The sequence below is a fragment of the Stylophora pistillata genome, chromosome 8 (assembly GCF_964205215.1).
Source record: "Stylophora pistillata chromosome 8, jaStyPist1.2, whole genome shotgun sequence".
Classification (NCBI taxonomy): domain Eukaryota; kingdom Metazoa; phylum Cnidaria; class Anthozoa; order Scleractinia; family Pocilloporidae; genus Stylophora; species Stylophora pistillata.
Window position 1 is genome coordinate 16463485 of NC_142526.1, and position 17589 is coordinate 16481073.

At 38.0% G+C, this 17589-nt stretch overlaps 2 protein-coding genes, 1 long non-coding RNA gene and 1 pseudogene across 4 annotated transcripts in view; 2 read left to right on the forward strand and 2 right to left on the reverse strand.

Moving 5' to 3' along the window:
* Nucleotides 1-17589, reverse strand: part of LOC111337939 (uncharacterized) — a 62803-nt gene that overhangs the window by 26790 nt on the left and 18424 nt on the right. The window lies entirely within an intron of this gene.
* On the forward strand, nucleotides 98-9376 carry LOC111346301 (triosephosphate isomerase). Its single transcript, XM_088730050.1, has 7 exons — nucleotides 98-328; nucleotides 877-1000; nucleotides 5025-5109; nucleotides 5781-5913; nucleotides 6533-6618; nucleotides 7734-7821; nucleotides 8572-9376. The coding sequence occupies exons 1-7, from the start codon at nucleotides 220-222 to the stop codon at nucleotides 8688-8690; spliced, it is 744 nt and encodes a 247-aa protein (XP_088586176.1). The 5' UTR covers nucleotides 98-219; the 3' UTR covers nucleotides 8691-9376.
* LOC148725212 (uncharacterized) lies at nucleotides 3217-4182 on the reverse strand (annotated as a pseudogene).
* LOC111346302 (uncharacterized) lies at nucleotides 9520-14393 on the forward strand. The gene has a single exon (XM_022953597.2). The coding sequence runs from the start codon at nucleotides 11079-11081 to the stop codon at nucleotides 12858-12860; it is 1782 nt and encodes a 593-aa protein (XP_022809332.2). The 5' UTR covers nucleotides 9520-11078; the 3' UTR covers nucleotides 12861-14393.

Genomic DNA, 17589 nt, shown 5'->3' on the forward strand with positions numbered 1-17589 from the left:
GGAAGGTTTCGGTAAGGAAATCTTATTACCTTACACCACGTAAAAATGACTAAACCACATAACACTGACTCGCGCCTGCAGACTCAGTCGGTCCGAGGTCCACGCTCAACATTTCTTCTTAGCGACGCTCGACCTTCTCTGTAGCTGGTTTCATCGTCCTTCTGGTGGAGTGTCATCCTCTGTCCTCATTTGATCTGCTGTGCTGTAGAGGAATTCACAATGGAGAGGAAATTTTTCGTGGGTGGCAACTGGAAGATGAACGGAAATAAAGGAAAAATAGATGAAATTTTAAAGAACTTGGCGTCAAGTGATCTGTCCTCCTTCACGGGTTTGTTACATACACTGCCCATAAGGCCAATACATTTCCTAGCTACAACGGTATTTTTCTGTCGTAATGTTTGTCATCAGAAATAGTCTTTAATGAGTAGTCGAGTTTCCTAAAATCAAATCATGCAGTTTAAAATTTATCTATGTTTGTTGAAATCTAATTTTAAGACTTCACGAGTAGCACTGGAGTTCATGCGATTTAGTTGGTGCGCCGATGAACCCCCATGACCAAGAAATTATTTCTCTATTACGTTTAGTGTTCTCGTTTAATTTAAAAAAAAAAATGCAACTTAGAGTTATTTACATGTAAGCGTTAACGTTTCCGCCCTTTGGAATGGGTTGTCTCTCTCCTGGAGTTTGCTAACAAAAATAGGATTTTCTGAAGGGGGGCTCTCTGACGAAGGACGGAAGGAATTTTTACTAAACTTAAAAACTGTTCTAAAGATATTCGCGCTGAGATCATTAGATGATTTGATATTGATACTGTAAGCTTGTATGCTGCAAAGAAGTGTGCTAGTGACAGGCATTATTTTGTGATTGTCTCTACAGATGTTGTAGTTTCTCCCCCCTCCATTTATCTGGATTATGTCTGTAAAGCTGTCAAGCCAGGCATTTATGTTTCAGCTCAAAACTGTTACAAAGTCGCCAGTGGAGCTTTCACAGGAGAAATCAGGTATTAAAAAAGAAAGTGAAACCACAGAGAAGAAATCCTAAGTTAGCATGCTATGAAGTCAGCTGTTTTAACCACCACTAGTAAACCAGTGAAACAGCTTGCTTTTAGGTGATATAGGCCCATTTAGCAAAGCGACTTTTAGACAGCAGTTAGTAAAGTGCACTTGATTTGAAGGAATCTGTTCAAGGCCTGATCTTTGGCAAAACCTCTCTCTACTCAGTTAAGTAATTGAGTACCAATGAGTTGTGAGGAAAACCTACCAAAATAATGTGAATATATCAACGAAGTTGAAATGGTAAATTGGTCACTGTTACGATTATAAAAGCTGATGTTTCGAGCGTTAGCCCTTCGTCGGAGTGAATACATAACCTACCAAAAGCTGGGTTAGCCTGTGATGAACTAGCATGTCATGAGAGGGGATTTGTAACACAGTAAAATCCACGTAACTCAAAGTCAAAAGGGAAACAAGCAATAGTTTGAGTTATTGAGGTTGGTGTTGAATTCAATTATCCTGTTAACAAATAGGGTGAAATCTAGGAGAAATTATGCAATAAGCTAAATTGTGCACTATGCATTTTGATTGCTCCTTATTTATGATCTATTGTGGGACAAATGCATAGATAACATCATCACTGACAGTTTCTGCCTCCTTATTATATAAAACAAATAGATTCCATATTGCGTTGGATCTGTTCAATCTCAGAGGATGTCAAAATCCAGTGAGAACATCCATGACACAATCCTTGTGTGCCACTTTTTTGTTCTTACCATACTTTGACCTCTTCTGTGATTTATTACTGAACAGACCCATGGCAACATGCAATCTATTTGCAAATTGTTTTTCTTTTTTCGACGGTGAGTTGTATTTAAGCCAGTTTAACTTAGCAGGATTGTTATTTGTATTGTACTTCTTGTCACTTAATGACTCGGACGTAAATTCAATATTGCCAAACAAACTCAACTGCAAATTAAGTCAGTTGACATGTTTAGTTTAAGTCTAGGCCAGCTCCAGCCTCCTTGACATTCACTTTTTTGTACCTTGTTATACACCAAAACATCTGCTAACAAATCATCATTTGTTCACGTTACTATATTTTCAATAAAAGCTGACAGAGCTTTATAGGCTGTACGTGAGATTAGATTTCATTTCATATTTCAGGCCTTGTCATAGTGAACTGCATATCAATAAGCAAAATAACTGCAATAATTTAGTCATTCGGGAGGGTAATCTGGAAAACCAGGAATCCGGAATTCCGCCGGAACCCCACCGGAATTTTTCAACGTCTGTTTTTTTATTCAAAATGACTCCGATCATTTTCCGAAGAGTGTACAAGCTCCGAAAATACTCAGATGATTAACCCGAAGATTATTTGATGGTTTGCAAAGTTACCCGGAGAGCCCTGAATTTTTTAAGGCTGGTTTTTTTAAAATTCTTCTTTTTTTCTTTTTTCAAGATTTTTCCGAAGAGTGTACGAGCTCCGAATGTGTACTCCGAGGATTAACCGAAAACTATCCAAGGGTCTCCACAGTTACCCGGAGATTATTTGATGGTTTCCGAAGTTACCCAGAGATCCCTGAATTTTTGAAGGCTTGTTTTTTCATTTCTTCTTCTTTCTTTTTTCAAGATTTTTCCAATGAGTGTACAAGCTCCAAATATACACTCCAAGGATTAACCGAAAACTATCCGAGGGTCTCCGAAGTTACCCAGAGATCCTCGAGGAACAATCAAACCCCCAGCTTCAATTTTTTTTATCTATTCTTTTATTTGATCTTTTGTTTATTTTTAATTATTAACTTATCAATATTCTAATGGCCATGTAATTAAATAATAAACAGCAAATTATTTGTCAAATTATAGGTTAACATGGTCAGCCTCCCTTTAATCGAGATCTCGATTATTCATTAAAAGGGTACAAAGAAAATATAGCAATGCCTAAGTCAGTTTGCCATTTATTCAATTACAATTCCGGGAAAGCACTGCTTAACAAAAGTTATAAGCTCTTCCGTTAGAGACAGGCCTCCCTCAGTTCTCCTCAACAGACCTTGCAAGTGGCCTGTATGGAACCAGGGACGACGTGTGGACAGACATGCTATGTTAATATGGTAGTATCTTCTTTTTGCTCTGTCTAACTTCCAACATTTTGTGCCATCTAGGTAATGTAAAATGGGGTTGACAGGCCTACATGACACCCCAGCGCGTGTTTTGAATAGCCTATTCAAAGTTTGGCCCTCAAGAGTATGTCTTTGAGCGACCGTCCTCTTTTGTAAGATACGAGGGGTGGATTTTTAGTGCTTTAGGTTTGGGACTAATGGTGGGTATTGTGTAACAAAAGGCAAGATTCATTGGTTTGTCTTCTGTTTCTGTTGAAGAGCTAATTTCCTGTTTTTGAAATTCACCTCTGAGAGGGTTTTGTTAATGAGGTCCTCTGGGTAGCCTCTCTTTATTTAGCAAATGCGCTTTGAAATTTGCAATTCTCTCCCTAAATATTGTTTGAGTGGAGTTTGCTCTGGGAAGTCTAAGGGCCTCCCCTTTTATGAAGCCTTTTTTAACTCCTTGTGGGTGTCATGAACTATAGTGTGTATACTGAAATGTCTCAGTTTGTTTAAAATGAGTACGCACATCAAGGATTGTGTCTTTTTCAAATCGTTCGCCTTTGTAGATGTAGGTGTCCAGGAATGTTGTTTCCTCATCAGAAATTTCAGCCGTAAATTTTATTGTTGAATGATGATTGTTTGCTTTTTCAGTGAAACATTCTATTGTTGCTTTGTTTGTACTCCATAGTGAGAAGATGTCGTCTATGTAATGTTTCCAAACAAGTGCTTTGAAAAGGCTTTTGTCAAGGATTTCTGTCTCTACCTTGTTGACGAAAATATGAGAAAAGGTGACTGCCATTTTCGTGCCCATGGCCGTACCATGTGTTTTAAGATAGTGCTTTCCATTAAACTGGAAAGAATTTTCTTGGAGAATTAGCCTTTAGAAGCACTTGTTTTAGGAGTTGTGTAGGGATAGGAGTATTGTTTCTGTAGAATATTTCGTACACTCTGCATACAGTGTCTATTCCCTTCTCTTGTGTTATATTTGTATATAAGCTTGTAACATCCATTGAAACAAGTACTACGTTCTCCGGGACTTTCGTATTTTCTATGAAATTGACGAAGTCTGTAGTATCCTTAAGATACGACTTTTTTACCCTCAGATAATCTTTGGTTAATCTTCGGAGTATATTCGAAGCTTGTATGCTCTTTGGAAAGGTAAGCTGGAAAACCTGCAAGGTTTGTTGAGGAGAACTGAGGGAGGCTTTTCTCTAACGGAAGAGCTTATCACTTTCGTTAAGCAGTGCTTTCCTGGAATTGAAATTGAATAAATGGCAGATTGACTTAAGCATTGTTATATTTTCTTTGTACCCTTTTAAAGAATGATTGAGATCTCGATTAAAGGGAGGCTGACCATGTTAACCTATTATTTGATGAATGATTTGCTGTTTATTATTTAGTTTCATGGCCGTTAAAAAATAGATAAGTTAATAATTAAAAATAAACAAAAGATAAAAGAAAAAAATAGATAAAAAAAAATGAAGCTTGGGGTTCGATTGTTCTTTGAGGTTCTCCGGGTAACTTCAAAGACCCTCAGATATTTTTCGGTTAATCCTCGGAGTACACATTTGGAGCTTGTACACTCTTCGGAAAAATCTTGAAAAAAGAAGAAAAACGAGCCTTTAAAAATTCAGGGCTCTCCGGGTAAATTCAGAAACCATCGAATAATCTTCGGGTTAATCATCTGAGTATTTTCAGAGCTCGTACACTCTTTGGAAAATCATTGGAGTCATTTTGAATAAAAAAACAGACGTTGAAAATTTCCGGTGGGATTCTGATGGAATTCCGGGTTTTCCAGACTACCATTCAGGAGTTCATCATATCAGATATACATTTTGTATACTGTGTTGAGGTGGAATCTGACTCAAAGTGCCTCTATTCATATCTGTCATTTGTAAAAAAGTAACTAGATATTAATTATCCATTTTAGCCCTGCTATGATCAAAGACATTGGCTGTAGCTGGGTGATTTTAGGACATTCTGAAAGGAGAAAGATTTTCCAAGAGAGTGATGAGGTGAGAGATAAGGAAGTGACCTTTGGTAGTTGTAGATGATGTGTTTTGTGGAATAGTGTCAGTTTAAGCACCGAACATTTTGGGCTGGTTATTAAACAATGTTTAGCAGTTGTTCACAAAAGCACATTCTAAGCTATCTTCAATTTAGCCAAACCCTTTTATCTTTTCATATAGTGAAAAGCAGATTTTTTCTTTTCACATCTTCCTTTTTGTCTCCAATTTGATGGCTTTGTTGATGAAAACTACAAATAGAAAAGCAGCATCTTTCCAACAAGCTGTGCCATTTTTTGATCATATGCTCTTCTAAATGTGGATCCATTTCAGCTTATGCATCCCAGCCAGGCAGCATTTGCTGGTGAGGATGTATAGTAAGCTATAGTTATTCTGTTTCTTTTCTCTTGTAATTTCCACAAAACCCACTTACTTTGATTTTAGCATGGCAAGTTTGAGAACTGGTAGGGCTTCTTTCTTTTTAGTTAAAAGAAAACAGTTTGAAGTCTATGTGAGAATAAATTCTCATCATGGTTACATATGAAGTGAGACATAGTTCCTTTAGTTAAAATCATTTAAACATGATGTAAGAGAATGATGTTGCCATATACAACAATTCAAAAGGGATCAGATATTTATAAGCTGACATCAATGTATTTTTGTGACTGTGATTTCTTCAGCTGATTGGCGAGAAGGTTGCTCATGCACTGTCAGAAGGATTAAGTGTGATAGCCTGTATTGGAGAACTTTTGTCAGAGAGAGAGTCTGGAAAAACCACAGAAGTTGTGTCAAGGCAGCTTAAAGCCATTGCTGGTTTGTACAATATAAACTTTTACTTTTACCATTGTAATGGTACTTCTCTGGGTTGACTATCTTACTAAAACCACTGATTGTTTGAACCATCTCTCCTTTGTCAAAATTCATTTTAAAGGGAAGAACATACTCATAGAAGATGGGAACTAGATATGTGGGGATTAGAGTCTGCTCACAAGACAATCCCTTATCCCAGTATTTGCTTACTTTGCCACAGATAATGTTTGTGACTGGAGTAGAGTGGTTATTGCCTATGGACCCAGTATTTGCTTACTTTGCCACAGATAATGTTTGTGACTGGAGTAGAGTGGTTATTGCCTATGAACCCAGTATTTGCTTACTTTGCCACAGATAATGTTTGTGACTGGAGTAGAGTGGTTATTGCCTATGAACCCAGTATTTGCTTACTTTGCCACAGATAATGTTTGTGACTGGAGTAGAGTGGTTATTGCCTATGAACCCAGTATTTGCTTACTTTGCCACAGATAATGTTTGTGACTGGAGTAGAGTGGTTATTGCCTATGAACCCAGTATTTGCTTACTTTGCCACAGATAATGTTTGTGACTGGAGTAGAGTGGTTATTGCCTATGAACCCAGTATTTGCTTACTTTGCCACAGATAATGTTTGCGACTGGAGTAGAGTGGTTATTGCCTATGAACCAGTTTGGGCCATTGGCACTGGAGTCACGGCTACTCCTCAGCAGGTGAGGACATTTTACCAAACTGCTCTGTGTGGTATAAAGACAGGGGTCGCACTTAACTATCTTCTGGGAATAACATAGTCAATGAATATGAATGAGAAACAACTGCTATGTAACATCTGGACTTCTATTTAAGTGGTCAGTAATTCTTGCATTTTCTGGCTATCTCACAAATTTGTTTTAACAACTTTTTTTTAACCCTTTAAATTCCACGAGTGACCGTGACCAATTTTTCCTTTTTCTATTAGTACAACTTCAAGAAGACAAATCATGAGAATAAAGAAAATGTCTATTAAGGGATTATCAGTTGATCCAATACCAAATTCTCTGAAACAACGTCATAAGAATTGTATGTTAGAGAGTAAGGGTTAATTATGAACAAAACTTGAGGGAAAAAAGCAAAATCCAAAATGCACTGTTAAAGAAACAGCAGCAGATTAAAACAAATTGCTTTTTTTGTAAGGTTTAATTCAGTGTGTGTTGAGTGTTCCTTGTGATGAATAGAAACTATAATTATGTGTTGGTGACAAGGCCAATCAAATACTATTCCTTTGCCCCAGAGTCACACGTGCTTTGATTTTTGGTAAGATACTGTTAATTTCGTACTTTCTTACCCTAGCCGCCTATCCATTTTAATGGGTACACAAACTCATTAACAAAGAGAATTTTTTGTTTTTTCGTTTTTGTTTTTTTGTTTGTTTTTTTTTTAGTGTGGGGGGTTCCTTTTGTTTCATCCGCTTCAATTTCTCCTCAAAAGGGACAGATTCTCTTCAATCTTGTCGACGACTTCTCTACAAGATACCCTGCCCCCTTTCAAATAAAGAAAAATAAATAGAAAACGTGGGCAACAAGAGGTCAATTACATGTGTGGACAGTGTCGAATTTGAATTTTTTTCATCTAGCCTCTTTAGAGCCTTTTTTCATGAACTATACGGTAGTGTAAGATGAGATTTTATAAGCCAGTTAGTCCTCATTGCCAGAGCTTAGCCCAGTTTGTTTAAATCCTTGTGACTTGCATTGCGCTTGCGCTGGGAACTAGCCAATACATGGTGTGAACAAACTGTATTATGGAAAAAAAATTGGTTCATAATAAGCATCTCTAACTTGATAACGTGTAGGCCCAAGAAGTCCATCATCAACTGAGAGGTTGGCTTACAGATAACGTTTCAGCTGCTGTCGCCAGTTCAACTAGAATAATTTATGGAGGTAAGCATACTAAATCTATTAAAGACTGCACACAAACCATGTAAATATTTCCTTGTAAGAAAGAGAAGAGCTTGTGGAAAATCATTTTATAAGCCACTGAAATTATCATGAGGTTTTCAGCGTTTTTGCATGGTCAAGTCTATAAGGCCGTGTGTAAGCTATTTCTGCCCAGCCATTTCTTCCAGTGTCTTATAATTCCACATATGATCCTTTTGAAACAACATTTTAAATAGTAAGCTGGCGTTATGGTCAAATCTGTCTCATGTAGAGGTAGGCCCTTAGAGGCCCTTAGAGGCAAACTCGTTTCGTTCTTTTTAAGGGTCATTTCGTTCCAAAATAGAAATTACCATACGTACGTTCATCTCAAGGGCTATAAACAAAATATGTGTTACACTGTTAACTGAAATTTTTAGAAGAACGAAACCTATTTTGAAAGAACGAAACTACAATGCATCCTTTTGTTTTCTGCCTCGTTCTTCAAAGCATGCCGGCAAGGTGGACCTCAATGGCCCTGTATTCTGTAGTTGCTCCCCTTAATTTGAAATGGAAAAACTTGACGCGAAACCTCTTTAAATTGGCATGGACTGTTGACGAAAACAAAATTTCGGCCCTGGGCTGTGTTTGGTGTGTGTGAGAGAAAAATAGCAGTGCAAACCTTTGTTTTTATTTCGTTGAATAGAATAAAGCCCGATTGCACGTGGAATTTGCAATGATTAAGACCTTGTGATGTTTTGGGTATTATTTGAACAGGTTCCGTGAACGCCAAGAATTGTAAAGAACTGGCCAAGGAAAGTGATGTTGATGGCTTCCTGGTTGGAGGAGCGTCTCTTAAGCCGGAGTTTGTTCAGATCATCAATGCTAGGTTGTAAGAAAACTTAGGTTTAGTCACAGGCGGCCCAAGCGTACTGTGTGTGATTTTGGGGAATAGGTGGTTTGCAACCAATCTCTAGAGATACAGGTAACAATGGTGAAAGGAACAAATGCTGGTGGACGAACAAAAGAAGCTAATGAGATATCCATTGTTTACGTCCACCAACATGGTGGCCATGACGTAACATGCAAACCACCTATACCTAACATTAAGATCGAATTTTATGCGAAAGTACGAGCCGTTGATAAAAGGAGAAATTATTAAAAAAAATTAAAGAAAAATTAAAAAGGATAATAAGAGCGAGAAATATAACGTCGTTACCTTTTTTCCGTAGCTGCTTTGTCGTAAATGGTCGTTTTAAACTCTGTTTCGGCGACTTAATCTTTGTAACCCGTGTGGTCCTACCAGTCAACTGTGGACAAAAAATACGGTTGTCTGGTGGCACCACACGTTATATTCTTCGCTTTTATTATCCTTTTTGAATTTTCTTTAATTCTTTTGTAATTTGTCCTTTTTGAACGGCTCACGCTTATTCCCATTAATGAACTTAAGACCCCGAAATCACACACAGTACGCTTGCGAAGCCTGTAGTTTAGTTTGTCGAATTTACGCTTGAAGGAATATGGTGATAAAACTGAAACTCGCTGTCTGTGGGAACAATAAAAATTAAGAGTATTCAATTTATACAGTGTTTGTATATCTGATTGTTCTGATTTAAAAACTTCTGAGAAAATGCTATTTCAGACACGGAGACAAGAACACGCATCAACGATTCAAAACTCCATTTCAAAGAGCAGTTTGTGAATGAAATAACTGAAATATTTTGATTGTTTTCTAAATTTCAGACCGACTTACAAAAAATCTATGCTCCAGGCTCGAAATATACCATTAAAACGTTTAGAAATGACTCCAACAATTTTTGCTTAAAAGTATTTCTGGGATAGGCGGATGAGGTAATAATAATAAAGTCTTTATTCCATCATAAGATAAAACTACATATCTTATGTTACAATGAATTTGGAAAAACTACAGAAATCTACATACATATTATGAATTAAAAAGTATGTCATTACAATAAATGGAGCTTAAATATCAACCTATTTACAAAGGTGTTCATAAAGCGCTGTGTATTAATTTTCGGGCGCGCGCAGCCTTTTTTCCTAAGATTGTGTACAAATGTCTTTTGGACAGGAATGATGTCTTTCAGGGGGTGGTAATCCGTTGATTTTAGTTTCTTCAAAATGTTTCGGTCTTGTTTGTTTAAAAGGTTCTTGATAAAAACTGGAAATGAGATAAAACCGCGTTTATGACATCGGTCTAAAAAATTTTGTACAACCGTAAGATCGGACTCAGATGCCCCATAGACTGAAAGTGCATAGCTAAAATTAGCCAAAACAGTGGATATAAAAAGATGATCAATCTCTGCCTGAGAGTAATGTTCCTTTCTCAATGTTCGTAGGACGTGTAAACACTTGTTTGCTTTGACAAGCTTAGTTCTTACATGCTCATCAGATTTTCCGTCACTCTGTAAAGTTACTCCTAGTAAAACGAAGCTATTACATTGGGGAAGATTATTAATTGGAGAGTAGAGTACATTATGATTTTTCTTTCTAACAACCAGCTCTTTACATTTGCAAGGGTTGCAGACCATTCTATTGTCTTTACACCATGTTAAGAACTGTCCTACTAAGTCGGCAGACGGGTCACTATTCCTAGTGATAGCGAAAGAATAGTGGAATCATCGGCATATTTAAAAAGCACAGGGCAACCATTAAAAAAAATCTCCAAATCGTTCAAAAATATATTAAAAAGATACGGTCCGCTTACACTACCTTGTGTGGTTCCTCTATTGACAGATTTCCACTGTCCTAAAAAATTATAACTAACAACACGTTGTTGTCTTGCATAGAGGAAACTATGATACCAATTGATAATGTACGGATTTAGAGGTAGCTGTTTCAGTTTATATCTGAACTAGTTTCAGTTTATATCTGAACTGTTTCAGTTTATATCTGAGGTAATATCTGAACCTTTCTCGGGATCTGAAAGTTAATTCTCTTAATTGAGACCCAACGTTTCTTTTGAAGAGTTCTAATAATTTGGCATTGTGAGCCCGTGCTGGAAACATAAGGAGAATTTATTTGCCGATCAGGCCTGGAAATTTACAAACGGTGGTTACGGCTCGTGATAAAAAATGTATCCTTTCATAAGACTTTTTCAGGAATTTTAAGCCAAAGCATTTCTTTTTTATCAATGATGCTGTTTTGTGCGAAAATCTTGCAGTCCCAGAAACGGTCTGCGGGGTTGGTATTTTTTCTGTTAGCTTCTTTGTGCTCATTCGCATACTTAATATGCAAATTCGTTCTTTTGTTGTCTTTCATTGAATATGCGCCGCGTGGTAATAAAACAAACAAATACAAAGCTTCGAACCGAAAAGAGACAACTCGCTCGCTCGTTTGAACAATTTATGGCTTCATCGGTAAGTAATATCGACCATATTTTCAGTAAAGAGGCCAACTGTCCTATCTGTTTGGAAGAATATGTTGAGCCAAAGGTTTTACGTTGCCTTCACAACATTTGTAAGAAATGTCTGAAAGAACTGTTACATCACCATACGTTGAGTTTTCGCTGTCCGATCTGTCGTGCTGTTTGTCCTATTCCTGACCGCGGAGTTGATGGTTTTCCTACAAATGATTATTTAGCACGTTTAATTCGAGATTCGCCGGCCAAGAAAGTTATTCAAGAGATCAGGAAAGTATTGAAAGACTGCAGTGGAAAACTGGCGATCGTGCGAAAAATCTACGAGGAGGCTCGTAATAACATAGAACAACAAGGAGAACTAATCAAGCGCAAAATTCGCGAAGATTTTGAGAACCTCGTCGAAGTTCTACGAAAGCAAGAAGCAGCGTTGTGCGCTGAAGTCGACAATTTAGTTGAGAAAGAAGAAAAGAAACATCCAGCATGTTTTCTAACCTTACAAACAGAGACTTTATTGACTCATATCGAGGGTTCCTTGAAATTACGAGATGCTTTAGACGTAGCAAATGATAAAGAGCATTTGTTAAACAGAATTAGAGATGCAAATGTTGCGTGTACCAAGTTGAGTCATTTGCATTCTGCTTCTGAGACGGAAAGGACGAAAGATTTGTTCGAATTTATGGCAAACAAAGAAGTTCTTCAGTGTGTCAGTGGAAACATGTTTGGAAGTGTAGGCTTGAAGGGACAATTAACATCTTCAAACATGTTAATCAGTTCACCTGACTCGGGTGACTTGGAAAGCCTTGAAGTTCTTAAACCTGGTACAAGATTTCATTCTCTTAATATACCACAGCCTTTAAAACGAAAGTTTCAGCCATTCTCAGTGGCAATAAACGATGAAGGTAATATTGCACTGAGTGATCAAGGAAATCATGCTGTGTTGATATACAGCAAACAAGGAGAGTTTATGGCTTGTATTGGTAGACGAGGATCAAAAGACGGAAGCCTTGAATCGCCAACTGGCGTGACATTTCTAACGAGACATTTGATCGCCGTTGCTGACGGCTGTTTGTTTGGTAATCCAGCACGGATTCAAGCATTTGATAGTTCAGGTAGATTCACACGCTGTCTCGTTAAGTTGGCTTCTAACTCTCATTGGTTCACTCGCATCACTAACGTAAATGAAGAGCAAATTTTAGTCACGTGCACACCTGTAATGCAAGGCCATGAGTCGTGTATTAAGGTGTTCAACACAAGTGGAGAGGAACTCCTTTGTTTTGGGACAAGCCTCTCAGGAAAACTACTTCACCCCTTAAAAGCTGTCGAACTCAACAACGAGTTTTTCGTGTCAGATGTTGACAAGAAAAACAATCGTTGCATGGTGAGTGTGTTTGACCACGAGGGTAAGTACCTGAGGGCATTTGGCGAATGTATGCTGAAAAAAGATCCAAATGAACGTGCCTTCTATCCGCTTGTGATCGCACTAGACGAAGCAGGTAGCAAAGTGCTTGCATACAGTGGGTTGTACAAGTTGGTTCGTTGTTATTTGCCGAATGGTTCATTGGAATCTTACTACAGTACACTGCCTGGAATCACTGACATAGCTGTCACTGATGATGGCAGGGTATTTGTGGTTTGTGGAGGGGCTGGTGAATTTCCTCACAGTGTTCAAATTATATTCCATTACTGAAGACAACCATGAAGAACCAATGAGTTGGTTGCTTGCGGAAAGCAATCTAGATTACATATTTCCCCTTTTATTTTGATTTTTTCGGTTTATTTTGATTTTTTGATAACAATTTTTTAAACATCCTATGCCTTTTAAATGAAGTGGTATAAGTAAACACTGAACGCATGCGAGGACTCATTCAGAAAAGCGGGGAGTTTCTTTCTTTCAAAGACCAATGACAATGACTTCCTTGGTCACGAACAGACTTAAAAGCGACTAAAGAGTAAGTGTGGTTACGACTTAAACGCGCTTTTAACGTGAAACGCTGAAGTTATTCGTTTTTATTTTTGCAAACCCGGGTTTAAGAAATTACACCGTATTTTTCTCTCGGCCTGTATGACTGTTTATTCAAACAATGTTCAGCTGTTCAACAAAACCGCTCTCTGATCCATCTTTAGTGTCACCACTAACACTGGATTAACATTCATTTTAAACAAATCGTTTAAAGCGATATCTCGAGTTCTATTGATGTTTTGTACTCGAGGCTGAGTTAGTTTTTTTAGTTTCTGGCATTTAGAGACCTCCATTTTGCACTCCAGTTACCTCGTTAAGTGTGGCACGTGTAAAACACTCAGCACCACAGGGTTTAAAATATCTGATTTTAAGATTATCTGCTTTCGACATTTTGACATAGTGCGCATCGTCTGATTGGTCAATTCAGTTTCCAAGCAGATGTTTTATAAGGTTATAGAGCCCGCATGTAACTAGTTATGTAATAAAAGCAATAGAGCGCATTTTCCGGGCTCTGTGACGAGACAAAGCCACTTGGGATGTTGGGAGAACACGAGGAAAGCTTTTTAATTACTCGCCTTCGGCTCGCGATCTATGAGTTTTCCTCGTGTTCCCCCAACATCCCAAGTAGCAAGTATCACGCTATAGATCCTGGAGAAATTAGTTGATCAGGGTGAATATAAATCTGTGGTGAATAACAGTAAGTTTTTAACGACTGGCTATCATTTTGTATTTCATTTTGTTTCACAATCGCATTCTGAGCTGCCAATCACTTGTCTCACCATCTCTCACGAATTGTTTTAATAGCCTAAATTATACACGTATTTTGATTGGCTGTTATGATTTGTCGGAGAACAGAAGCAAAGATGACGTCATCATTAAATTTAATTTTTAGAAGATAGCGAGTAGCTTAGCCAATCAGATTACAGAGTTCATAATAGAATGCTGTTAGTTATATACTAAATCAGGAACAAAATTTGACAGAAGGAACTCTTAAAATTTATTAAAGAATGTTCGAATTTGCCATTATGTTGTACAAAAGTTATCTTTAACGAAGGCGCATTTTGAACGAGATTTTATTAGATAATATAATCCACAATTTACAGGCATTTTACGCTGAACATTTTATAATTTAATCTGTCGGTACTGAAGGTGATGTTTTGTACTATTCTTTTTCACACAATTTTGTAAATAGCCCATTAAGGAAAACCTGTGTATTTTTTACAATTTTATTCACTGTATTTACAAAATGTTTTAAATGTTTGTTGTCTCACAGTACAATTTATAGATATTGGGCCGGCCACTACTTAAAAGGTGTCTTATATTTCATAAACTCAGTGCCGTGATCCTGCAATGCAGGTGGTCAGCAGTCGAGCTAAGTGGTCAGCCTATTCAGTCGGAGTTTTTCCCGATTTCTGTAATGTGAAGAGATGAGTATTGGCACTTTCTCAGCATGGACTACCAGTCTACTGCAAGTTTACCCTTGGCATTTCGACAGGTTTCACAATTTATGAACGTCTAAACTTAGGGCACTGAAATTATAATGTCTTGTCAAAGAACGAAACACTGTCACTCAGTCAGGTCCTCAAACGCGACATTTCGACCCTCGCCTACTACTAACCAACCCAAGCACTCGCCCCTCCCCCGAAGCTAATCCCCTGCCCCTTACAATTGAAATCGCGTGTAGCCACCGTGCACGTACTTTCTTTCAAGTGAAAGATATAATAGAGTAGGAAACCCAGGTGCATGATTTCTCCTTGCTTTTAAACAAAGCACCTGGTTTGGATAACATACCATCCAGAATTCTACGAAAATGTGCAAAGGAATTGTCTGTACCCCTGTCACATCTTTTTAATTTATCTTTAAGGTCAGGTGTCATACCTACATTATGGAAATCTGCTAACATCATCCCTTTACATAAGAGCGATAAAAAGGAACTTGTGGAAAATTATTGATCTATTTCCTTGTTACCTATTCCAGCAAAATGTTTGGAACGTCTCGTGCACACTGCTATTTATACACATATTTCACCGTATCTAACCGAGTGGCAGCACGGTTTTGTAAAAGGAAAATGTTGCGAGACACAATTGGTCGTCACTCATCATGATTGGGTAACAGCGCTGGATGAAGGACGTCAAGTGGATGTTGCGTTTGTGGATTTCTCCGCAAGGCTTTTGACAGAGTCAATCATTCCAAGGAGGCAGTGTGGCTGAGTGGTTTGAGTGTTGGACTCGTAATCCGCCGCTCCCGGGTTAGAGTCCCACCCTGACCACTGGATTTGTTTCACGGTAGCCCCGAGTTCAGATCCTTGGCCACCCTTGTTTGACCAGTTGAGCCAACTGGTTTGCCTCCGGCTGGTTGGGGTTCTTAATGATGTTCTTAATGATGTTATGTTCAATTTAGACCATTTGTTTCATTTGTTTGCAAGGACCACAATGGAAACTACTGGTTCACCAGTAATTGTGTAATCCTATAAAAAGACTTTTTTTTTTTTTTTTTTTTTTGATTCATGTGTGTAACGCAATCACATACCATCGATTGCACTGCAGTGGCGAGAAATGGTAGCATGGATAAGTTTTGAAAACGGTGGAGCAGGCTAAAGTGCATACTCTTGGCATTGAAACCACTTCTAACGGTAACATTTTGTGTAATTATACCCTGGGCAATTCTTTCTGACGTTAACAAAGTTTTTGTTATTGTTGGGTTGGTATCAGTTGCGAATATGGCCGTTCTCAAAACATAAACCAGCAATTTGAATTTAGTAGACTATCGAAAATTGCCAAGATTGCCTTGAATTTTTGGCTTCAGGAGAAAACTATATGTATATTGAACATGAAGGAGACCTGTTTCGAAGTTTTTGTATGATCTAAGAGGGAATTCGAGTGTTTTGATGATGTTTTTCTCAATGTGACGCGCAAGTCACGTTTGTCAGGTTGGTGACGTAACGCGCTTCTTGAGCTCAAATATGATGGTGAAATTTTACCTGAATTAGAAAATTCGTAAAAAATCGTTTTTTTTAAGGAATCTTGGAAAAAAATACTTCAGAACCTTTGAAAAACATCTCTTGTTTTAGAATTGTTATGTGGTTTCCGAATTGCTGGCGAAATAAATTTTTCTCAGCCGTTATCTTGAGGTGCACTATTTCACCGGAAAAACACTGTTACGAAGCCCCAAAACACAAAATGCCACCGTTCTCCCAAAATAATTTTTTTTCGGCATTTTGATATTTTTCTGTAACTAAGGCCATTCATAGCTATGTTCTGGCCAAGAACAGAAACACAGAGGTGTTTCAACACCTGCTCGATCTTTACAGACGACCACTCCTAAGGTGGCTGAACACAGTTTTTGATACCTATGTTTCTTTCGCCATTTTCTTGAAAACCCTTGGTCGCCAAAACTGGCAAGCAAGCAAGTTAACAACACAAACTTTATTTTTTTCGATAGTTAAGCTGACGTCTGTGCCGTTGCCATGGTGACATGAATAAATATAAACAGGGCTTTAAAATCGGTTTTGTTATTTTCAGAAAATCCACTCATTAGATTTTCTTTAGAATTTGCATACGAGCTTGCAACGATACTCGCAAGCTAACACCATTTTGCGAACAATTTAACAGAGACATCTTTAATTATCTCTTGTTGAAGATTTAGTCGATTATCTAGAATTTCCTTTGTTAAAAATCCTTTTTTTCAATACTCCAGTTACTTATTTCCTAAAGTATTTTCGTGCCAAATTTCGTGAAATTCTAATGAGTGGTTCTCAAGAACTAGGCATATTTCCGAGAAACCAATTTTCCACTCAATCGCAATTTTTTGACTGATTACGCATGGACTGCATTTAACTGGGTTTTTCGGTAACGACAAAAAAGCTGAGAATTGCTGAGGTCTTTGCATCGTTAACTTTTCTAACATGTCTTTGTAATAAAAGATTAATACTATTAATACACTGCGCCAACTATTGAGAAAAAAATAGCACAGATAGTTCGGGTATGCGTTGAGTAAATGACTGCTCTATTGACGGCATGTTTGTTTGCGCGCTGAATTGCATCAAAAGCGCGCGCGAAAACTGTGTTCAGCCACCTTTAACTCATACTCCTACTTTTTTGGGGGGGAGGGGAGGGGCTTTAGAGTCGAAAAGGGAGAACGTTGCAGCTCCTCACGGTAAAAACAGTCAACTTTCTCATAAGTGGACACCCTCAGGAATTGGAAAAAGGATCCGTTAGTGGGACCGTCCGTCTACGGGACTTACTCCCGTAAGGGGGACACCAAAGAAAGGTGGATGCCCGCTGGCCAGATGTTATATTATAAATGCCAAACGAACGGACAGCTTGCTTTCCAGCGAGCAAATGGAAATTTGATAAAACCATTTTTGTTCATTTGCAACTTCATAGCCAAGAGTAGGCATAGGGTGCCTGCTTGCGAAAGAGCGTAAAGAAAAGAAAAATCCAATATTCCCTGTTAA